We start from the raw sequence: 10,655 nt of genomic DNA on the forward strand, positions 1-10,655 counted from the left end.
GGAGTGGCACTCTGACAGTTATCTTTAGTTGCTTATGGAGATACTTAGATGCTCTGAGAAATGATCTAATTTATTTTTTATAATTACTTTAGTGGTATTGAATGTTAATTAATCATGAAAGCCTTGCATGCCATTGAGGCGACTTCGAGTCCAGGCGTGACAATACATGTCCCTTAACATGTATTTTTTTTTTATTATTTTTGCCTTATATGTGTTGTTTGCTGCTGCTTGAACCAAATTAACGAAAAAGGAAAAAGGAATTGTTCGACAATATTGATGGTGAAATGCGTATGTAGGCATTATTGAAGCACGGGTATAAGGCTAACAACATTTTTAAGCTTATTATATCTCCTATTCTTTACTTTATTACATTGCATAGAGACAGATAATCGTCTCTCTTTTTCTTCCTATTTGACTATAGTAGGTATGAAGCTACAGAGACTATCACTTCGATACTTTCCCTTATCAAATTTCTTCTTCTAGAGGCTCAATAAGTAAAGGCAATCCCCTTTGGAATTCCACGTATGGAAATGCAACTGGATAGTCTTCTCCTTTTGTTCTCCATCTGCCCCCACCAACATGGAAAAATCAGTTCAGAATCGTAGAAGCACCACCATGCATGGAGATTGGACATGTCATTGCACCATGGCATGGTGCATCCAATGATGATGTATGGGGTTGTAGCATAGTAAAATATATTTCTGATTTTTTAAAAATATGATCATATTTTGAAAAATATGATCATATTTTGATAAAACAACAAACCATGCAATTATTCCACTATATTAAAAATATCGTGATAGTTTCATTTGGATAATTAATTATAAAAAATAGTGCAATAATATCACGATAATTTCATTGTATTTCTTAAAGGGAAATGTTATCAGCACAACCATGCTTTTATAATTGCACAAATGTAGCATATCTTTTCTTTTTTAATTGGCTTGTCAGAGCTTTTTGGGAATGGTAATGACCATTGACTGCTCTTTAAATAATAGAAGATATAATGTGTTTTTGCAAATATCAAAACATGGTTGTGCTAATAACATTTAACTTTTCAGATTAAATAATTTTAAATATTCTATTTTTGTTTTCAATTGTTTCCCGATATCAACCGAATTTAATAAAAATATGTAAAATCCCCTCAAGATATACGCTACCTGAGAGATTTCCCGAGACAGATATTTGTGACTATTGGTGAGAGAAAGAAAGGCGGAAAAGGATTTGAAAGCCATTTATAAGAGCTAGTTATGAGGAAGAAGTGTTACCTGTACTTGAGTACAAGATGGTGAAGGAAGAATGCGGTCTCCACTTTAGCGAGTTCGGCTGCAGGGCACAGCCGTGGTCCGCCACCAAAAGGAGTCATCTTTTTGCATGTCATGTGCCCCTGCTCCACCATCCCATCATCACATTACCACCACCCTCTTGAGCTTCAATGTTTCTATGTATGCATAAATGGTATTCAAGTATATCAAATATATATTTCTTTTCATCATCTTCATTATTTTGTTCGTGTTCTCATGGGTCTATATATTGTGAAAAATGCTAATTTTTTTCCGACATAAAATGGATGCAAAAATGAATTTTATTTCCTGATCACTTTTAAGTGTAAAAATAGGTGAAAGGCTTGTTTTATGGCCACTTATGTCCATAGAAATCGAGCCTTGGGTCGGTTTGGTTGCCACATGCCTGTCATCCTCAAGGATTTTCCAAGCAAAACAATGCACTTTTCTTCGACTTTATGGTGCTTGGCTGCCAATGTAGCATCGAAATCCTTAGAGACTACCAAACAAGTTTTAGAGGTAATAATTGTATGTCTGGTGTTGTGGCATTAGTGTCCCCTTCTTTTACTTTTCAAGCCAAATTTCTCAAAAAAGGAGGAATTTTGGGTGGGAAAATTTTGCTTTCTCTCTGTTTTCTTTCTCTTTTTCTTCTCTCTCCTCTTACCATATTGATAATGACAACCCCTCCCACTCTTACGAGGTTGGCAACCAAAAACTACTGATCATTATTCTACTAGATAAATTGTTGGCAAATCAAATGTTTGTCTCCTTGCTATTGACTAGGTAGGAGGGCCGCAGTGTTTTTTTGTTTTTCAATCTAGTTGGGCCCCACTTGTAGCTGCATTCCCTCCTTTCAATATCTAATTAGCTACTAAAGGCCTTTCTAACTCCCAAAAATCTAACCATGGGTAAAAATTAAAGTGTTCACTAAAATAATCAGTGCTGTTATCAAAACAAGCAAGTGCATATATCATTTCCCTGTACGATATGTCCGTAGGTTTGTCTTTTCTTTGATATAAATGCTTTTACAGATTCTTTTTTTGAAATTTGCTTAAAGTAAAATCACTTTATAGAAAACATAAACAAAAGGGGTTTGGCCATAAAATGAGACATTTTGCGGACCCACTGTCGCATGACAGAGCAGCCACATAGGCTTTCTTTTTTTCTTATTCATTTAATTCATCCTAGGCCGCTCTCTCATGTAACAGCCATTCCATGAAATGCCTTATGCGATGGTCCGTAGCAAATCCCTAAACAAAAGGGATGGACACATCATTTACATATTGATGGGGTATGAAAAGTTACCCCAATCAATTGTCGACACGTGGCTTAAACAAATGGCCCACTAACAAGCTAACACCATATGGACGGACAAAATATTACGCTTCAAACTTCTGGTAGTCCTAATATATGGCTAGAATATTTCGCTTCAAATTTTGGTCATCCTAAGCCGTTTAGAGCTTATAGTCGACCAGGTTATTTCACTTCAAGGCCCAGCTCGTCCAAGCGATCAGGCGACCGCCAACCGAACCAAAACGTGTTCCTGCAATTCCACACATTCAGCCTCCTGAGCACAACCTCCCATGCTTCCACAAGTCATCAATATGACCTAAGGAATTGGGGGGCAAATGATGGGGTATGAAAAGTAACCCCCAATCAGTTGTCGACACGTGGCTCAAACAATGGCCCACTAACACCTAACACCTACTCCAAGGGTGAAAAGATAATCTAATGAGAAGAGATGAAGTTTGGCCCACTAATAGGCCGACACCTATCCCGGGGCAGGTAATCTAATGCCCAAGGCCCTCACTAAAAACAGCCCTCACAAATGCCAAGAAGGTGGGCGGATCCCAAAGAATTATTTTCCCCAGCTTTTGGTTTCCTCTTTCTGTGCCCATTACTAACTTGAGTGTCGAATGGCCCATCCGGAGCTACGACTCCGGGTTGGTCCTTTTGCTCCCTTGTACAGGGCCCAGCTCTCTGACTAGTTTGGACAATTTCGACCTGCCAGATCAGCTCCTTCGTCACTGCCTCATCTGTTATCGATTTTGGGCGTAACACATATATATACACAAGAAATTATAGGATGAAAGGGAGTACAACTCATTTTTGTTGTAGGACTGAAGTAACACCCCTCATATTTGATCCAACAGCAGCATCTTAAAATGTGTGTTGCTGTTGGATCAAATATCAAGGGTGGGATAATAAGTATGAGTTTGTACGCCCACTCATCATATAATTTCTCATATATGCTCACACATTCGAATATAGGGCATGTTTGGCAACCATGAATTTTTCTTCCACAAAATATTAGCGGTGACACGCCTTGCCCCCACTGTAAATATTGTCCGATTCTGGGTCTTCTATTTTGTTTTCCAGTAGAACTAATCATGCTCGACCCACTCCGTGAGGCCCTCCCCTTGGAGATGCTGAAATCGTTTCTACACAAGGAGGAGGGCTCACATATATAGCCTAAGAACTTTCTCTCCCTTTCCGATTTGGGATCTTACAATCTACCCCTAGGGCCTAACGTCCTCGCTGGCACTCTGTACTATGGGATGTGTGGCTCTGATACCATTTTGTCACGCCTCGATCCCATTGCGTAAATATTATCCGATTTTGGGTCTTCTACCCTCCCCAGTTTTGTTTTCCATCAGCACTAACTGTGCCAAACCCACTATGTGGGGTCCACCCCTTGGAGATGCTAAAAATGTATCTACAGAGGAAGAAAGAGAGTTCACATATATAGCCTAGGAACGTTCTCTCCCTTTTTGATGTAGGATCTCACAAGTGAGGGCACCTATGAGAGATGAGAGGAGAGGGGTAGACTTGAGAAGGTGGGGTGAGGGAGCATAATAAGCCCTTAAAAATATGAAAAAAAAAACCACCGAATTTGAAGTACCTTAATATTTTCACCGTTTTTAGGGATTTCTCATGCTCTATCCATGCTCACCACTTGTGTTGCATCGAGTCTCTCCCCCATGTGTTCCTCAGCTCCTTTTTTTACAATTGGGTTTACGAATAATACGTAGAAAAAATTGTCCACGGTTGCCAAACATGCCCATAATGTATGCCTGTATACGTATTCGTCTATTTGTGTAGATGCAGTATCCCTATATGTACAACATGAAGTCCCTACTAGAAATGAGAGAGCAAGACAATACCACCCATCTTGAAGGACAGAATTCAGAGGGATTTTCATGAAGTGATGGGTCTAGATGTACAGCGCTGAAGACAGGAAGGACCTTCCATCCAGAGGGGATTAGGTACCCTGCAATGCCCATAAACGATTCACATTTAATAAGCTTGTTTTATGGAGAAATTATATGTTGTGTGGCCGTATTAACTCTTATTTTTCATAAAGCACTGTACGATCCACACCATAGGATGATCCAAACCGTCCATTTTATTGGCTACAATATATATACGTTGTGCCCTAAAAATCATTTCCATAGAATGATCCCAACCCTGCGATCTACACAAGTTTCCCTAAGCCTCAGTCCCTCTAGATCAGAGTGTTAGGGTCATCCTATGGAAATGATTTTTAGGGGACAACCTTTTAACATTGCAGTCCATCAAATGGACGGTTTGGATCATCCTATGGTGTGGGTTGTACCGTACCTTTTGAAAAATATGGGTTTATATGGCCACACATCACATAATTTCTCATGTTCTATGTATTCATGAATCCACGAATTAAACTAGCTATAATACATTACAAACGACAAGTTGACAAACCTTTGAATCTGACATCTTTTAAAGCTTTCCTGTGTACAAACTTCACTATGTTTCCACATCTCAATGCTTCATTGATCACCTGCATGTGGTTTAAAAGTAAGATAATCTTTTCATTAGCAGATATCTAAACATCTCTACAGATCCATAGACCTGGCAAACGGGGCGGGGCGGGCCGGGTTTGACCAGGCCCATACGGGTCTGGGTCAAAATGACCCTGAAAATTTGACGGGTCATTGAGCTCGGACCCACACCCAGCCCGCACGGGCCGGGTCGACCCGCGGGTCACCTGGATTTTTGTCGTATTTTTTTTTTAGATTTTTTTTTTGTATAGGGATTCACTAGCCACTTTAGTAGAGGCTACTTTTCGGCTTGTCGCCCGCCCTTTGCTTCAAAGATCGGCATAAGTACGATTTGCGGCGCAAATGTGGCTAGCAATAAATAATAGCAATTTATAATAATCATACTAAGTTTTAAATGAAAAATTACGAAAAAGTGGAAGCAAAGTAGAAAAATTACTAAAAAATACCAAAAGAATGCATTAAAATATGACAATTACTAAAAAACCTACAAAGAAAATTAAAAATTATGACAACTATGGGAAAAAAATGGCCAAACTAAAACTTTTGTACTTCTCTACGGCACCCGCGGGTCCACCCGGCCCGGCCTAGTTTTGAAAGGCCGGGTTGACCCCGGGTCAATTTTAAACGGGTCATAGATTGGTGACCCGGACCTGGAATTTACGGGCGGGCCGGGTGGACCAACGGGTCTGGGTCACTTTTTGCCAGGTCTACAGATCCATGAAGGGAGATGGAAGTATTACTGCTGTACATTTTGAGTGACTTCCATTTGCTTGTAATCCTCCCAGTTAAGGTGTTCTCCTTCCTCCTTTCTCTTCCTTATTGCTTGGTGCTCCACCTGTCAGCATTAATACTATTCCGTTATGACCGTTTGGATGCACTAAGTAGAAAGTAGAAAGAAGGTAAAATGATGTCATTTTCCAAGTATAATAAAGTAGAACAAAAAATCTTTTTCGCTCTCCTTTTCCTCTTGATTTGGAAGGAAACCCAAAAAGGCTATTATTTTGAAAATCTTCTAAACTTCCTTGAGAAAGAGAAAATGATCGATGCCATTTTACATTAGTAGCGAAACACTATTTCGGTGGCAACCAAGTTAACCGGGAAGCATTTTGTTTAGAAGTAGAAGGAAAGTCAAATGACATCATTTTTCTAAGTAAAATTAAACTATAAAAGTAAAAAAGTTAAAATCTGGGAAAAATGTGTTTGGTTGCCACCATTTTCTAAGCCTAAGGAGTGGTCTCGAGTGCCATTATGAAAAGATATAGTCAAGATATAGTTTCAAATGGGGATCAATATCATTCTTAGTTCATTTCAAAAAAAATATCATTCTTAGTAGAGATTATTTTATACTTTATTTGTTTTTTATATCTCTCTACGGTCCTGAATTGGAACATTTAAGTGCAATTTAAACTGTGAACATGTAGAACATCATGAGGTGACCCAATTGGTTTTGGTCCCCGCCAAAAGGCATCTTTGTCCTAGATTTTGGAGGAAGAAAATCAAATTGCTTTTAAATTCTCTTAAAAAAAATACCAATTGGAATCTCATTTTCCGCTCAATTTGGGAGAAAATCTAGGCTGACAAGGGAAATGAGCTAGATAGGTAAATCACCCACTTGCCAACCCAAGGAGAGGGAAAATGTCAAAATTTCCACCTCTTACGTAGGAATTTACAATTTCGCTGTTAAACTGATGCAAAAGAACATGTGACGTGGAAAAAGTCACTTGTTATGAACTTCAATTTTTATTATCTTATTTGAAACTTACTTTTTAGGTATTAAATATTATTTGTTTGGCTTGATTCTAGTACCATTAGAAAGGTGTTCGATTACCTATATAACAAGCCTAAGATCACATGATTTGACAAAGTAATGGACAATACACAGACGTGCTACATTTTTAGGGTTCGTTTACTTATGTATTTAACTTTTATTTGTGTTGCTTTAGATGGACCATTCAGATTAATTGTTTAGGTCTTAAGTTAGCATTTAGAATATCTTCTTTTTGGGTTTTGTCATCTATATAATGTAAAGACATGAGTAAAGAAAAAGATAGATTTGAATAAAGTAGATTTTTGGAACATCATCTATAAAGAGAGCCTTGGGTTTCTCACGTGGTTAAAGGTGCTTGGCTCCTTCACGTGCTATATTTGTGTTTTATCAAGAAATTATGGGATAGATTTTTCAAACCCCCACAAAATGATTTAGTCGCTCTCTGTGTGATCTCCACAACGTCTTGTTGCTAGATGATCCTGCATCACAAACAAACACAGACCTAATTTTGTTGTTGAATGCTACTTGGGCTCAAAATCATGACTCGGGTTACACAACTATGGTATAACCACCATGGATCTGGCGGGCCACTCAAGTTAACGCGCATATCCCAAATTGCCTCAAATCAGATTAGTCAAAGTATTGGATTTATTTTTTTGTAATTTATCTCAACTCGTCTTTTTGATGGCTATTGGATGTCTACGATTCTCCAATGGTGACGAACTATAGAGCAAACACTAGTGCCACCTGTACGGTGGAGATCATACAGAGCTACAGGAGGTCATGGTGCACCATGAGTTCCGCGAATCATTGTAGCACTCACCATGTTTTATATAGGTGTTGGTAGAGACAAATATATTTACCTTTAACTGCTCGAGAGCAGGTGGAGATCTTTCGAGAAAGTACACAGCAAGGGCCATTAACAAAGAGGTAGTTTCATAGCCTCCAAGTAGAAGATCCAAAACAAGGCTCACTTTCTCCTCATCACTCAAACTGGTATTTGACAAAAGAACATCTAGAAAGTCTCCTTTTTCTTGTCCCTCCACCATCTTTCTCCTTTCATCTACCATGACTCCGACAGTAGTAGAAATCCTGGCTCTAGCCTGCATGTCATCCAAAGCAAGAGGGAGAGAGATCAATAGACATATATATATATATATATATATATATATATATATATATATATATATATATATATATATAGAGAGAGAGAGAGAGAGAGAGAGAGAGAGAGAGAGATGTAACCATCTAAAAGTAATTTGGGTTTAGTAAATGATATTTCCACACCCTATTATTTATCTTTTCTAAAATTGAATCCACTTCTCCTACTAGTAATTTCTACAAAATTACAAACAAATGGGGGTGTAATTTTCATTTTTTTTTCTGTCTTACTATTTAATTAAGCTTCTTAAAGGAACAAGATATATTATTACCCTCACGGCCTTCGCATATGGGGTTCCTGGTATATATATGGGAAATGACACCAACCCTTTCATGAAGGTAAGAAAGTCTTCTAATATCTTTGTTGTTTGTGGCTCTTCTGGTTCCAGACTAAGAATCTGCTTCACTATAACATTGAAAGAAAACTGCAGAAAACAGAAGGCATTTATATTAGATAAAATAAAGAGAAAAACAGAATGAAAGCTTGAAATACTAGCAGTATTTCCTTAACTTTTCTTGTTTCATCACAAAAGATGACTTCCTCTCTCTTCTTCCATGATTCCATGGCCGAAATCGCTTGCTTATCGATGTCATGGAGATACTCAGGCTTCGATTTCCATGTACTGGTCAAGCTGAGGGCGATGCTCCTCAATCTTTTATGTTCATTTCCAACCACAACAAGCATGGATAGCTTTCCTAATATACCATGGATTGGCTTCGGATAACTGCATTCAAACAGCTTCTCTTCATTTTGAAGGACAAATGCGTTAAGATCCTGGTCGCATGAGATAATGGTGGAGGAACCAAATAAATGTGATCTGAACACTTTCCCATACCTGTATGGTAAACAATTCAACATAAAAATCTTATGAAATTAAGTTGAATTTATTGAATGGTTCAGAACCCATAACAGAAAAACTTGCTCAGATCATATGACTAATTCTCAGTAGTAATCAGAAGAAGAATTATGGAAGAGAAACCTAATTACAAGCTACACCCACTTGACGATGACTCATGTTTCTTGAACAAAGTGATTATATATATATATATATATATATATAAAAGAAATTCAAAGAGACATAAAATTTTCAGCTAGAGAAATGAAACAAAGAGATAATTACAAGTTAATAATTTGAAGAAGACCCTTGTTTCTTGAATGATGGGACATTTAAGAAATTGAAAGTTTAGAATTTTTACCTAGAACAATGGTCTTGTAGGAATGTCCCTATAGTATTTGAGTTGTGTGGCTTTAGGAAGCTAAGTGTCTCCCCTAGAAATGGCCATCCCATACTCCCATACGGCAGGTTTCTTTGCTGTTGTTTTGTGGATAAGACATGCAGAAACAGGAAAGTGAAAGCTAGTCCCAACAAGACAACAGATAGAAATGGCAAGAAATCACTACCCATAGTGATTTCCCTTTCCCTTCTTGAGGCCTGACAATTTCTCTCAACTTATTAAACCCTTCACTCTATTAATAAGGAGAGGAAACACTAGTTTTGCTGTGTGAAAACAGATACTAAGTGGCTTTATAGAAGCTACAGAGGTCGATATGGTTCACAAATAATATACTTGTATAAAACCCATTTGAAAGGCCTACCAACAACCCTACGTGGGATATCCTCCGTCGTAAAAAATTAAAAACATGGGTGGACAAGGAGACTTTAACCATGAGACATGGCTTTTTCTTCTGAAAGGGAAAGAGAAGCATGTTCAAACTAGGAAGTATCATATGCTAGACAAAGTATTTAGTTGTCTAAGACCTAGGGTAGACAAAGTAAAGATTCCATGTCTATGATGCGAGAGGAACTGTACGATTTTCGGCCAATGCAATGGCATTTTTGCTCGGCCCCATAAACGTACTAGGCCGGATTGTTCACCATTGTTAAATTTTTCTTGCTCCATTTCTTTTGAAATAAAATGGATGTAAAACAAATTTTATGCTCTTTTATTAGTGTAAAAATGGTTGTAAGATTTGTTTTACGCCTATTTTACGTGAAAAGAAACAGAGCAAAGTGAAAAAATGGATGTAAAATCAGTGTAACACTCTGTTTCTTTTGATGTAAAATCGGTGTAAGACAAATTTTATGCCCACTTTTAAGTGAAAAAATGAGCATTAGATTTGTTTTACGCCCCAAAAATGTGATCCTCCCAAAAAACAAATATTGGGGAATAGGTAGACCAAATTACAAATCTTGGGGTGATCCTGACTCCTTGTTTGTAGTTGGAGATACTGTAGATGGGTCATGCTCTAAGAACTCTCTCATTCTAGCAATTCAATATCTGAATGTTGTAAGCTGAATGCGGTGTTTTGAAATATGATCCACGTTAAAACAAAGCCAAAGCTTATTTTATTTTGCCCCCTTTATGGTTGTAGTTATTTGGCATATATTTTCTTCATCTTATTTGTGTAAGATCTTGGATTTTTTGTATATTCGTCAATGGTGGATTGACCGGTGTTATTGGCGGGTTTTGGCCTCAACAATTGGTATCAAAGCCCTCAACTAAAGATAAAATCCTTCTTTAGTGGACTTAAAAAACAGATTCCAAGAATTCCCTTCATAAAAAAATTTATCCTAAAGTTAAGAAATGTGGTGATTTCATATCACCAATCCAATAATCTCTACC

The 10,655-nt window shown here is 37.7% G+C and overlaps 1 protein-coding gene across 1 annotated transcript; it reads right to left on the reverse strand.

Annotated features, from left to right (window-relative positions):
- Nucleotides 1-325: 325 nt before the first annotated feature.
- CYP724A1 (cytochrome P450, family 724, subfamily A, polypeptide 1) lies at nucleotides 326-9,485 on the reverse strand. The gene is made up of 9 exons (XM_077395963.1): nucleotides 9,228-9,485; nucleotides 8,542-8,866; nucleotides 8,303-8,455; nucleotides 7,733-7,972; nucleotides 5,850-5,936; nucleotides 5,022-5,100; nucleotides 4,448-4,554; nucleotides 1,269-1,387; nucleotides 326-565 (listed from the first exon to the last, which is right to left on the reverse strand). Exons 1-9 carry the CDS (start codon nucleotides 9,434-9,436, stop codon nucleotides 466-468), a joined length of 1,419 nt encoding a protein of 472 aa, XP_077252078.1. The 5' UTR covers nucleotides 9,437-9,485; the 3' UTR covers nucleotides 326-465.
- Nucleotides 9,486-10,655: the final 1,170 nt, after the last annotated feature.

The sequence above is a fragment of the Tasmannia lanceolata genome, unplaced genomic scaffold, assembly GCF_043159265.1.
Source record: "Tasmannia lanceolata isolate RefF3 unplaced genomic scaffold, GAP_Taslan_0.1 ptg000013l, whole genome shotgun sequence".
In the NCBI taxonomy this organism is placed as follows: Eukaryota; Viridiplantae; Streptophyta; class Magnoliopsida; order Canellales; family Winteraceae; genus Tasmannia; species Tasmannia lanceolata.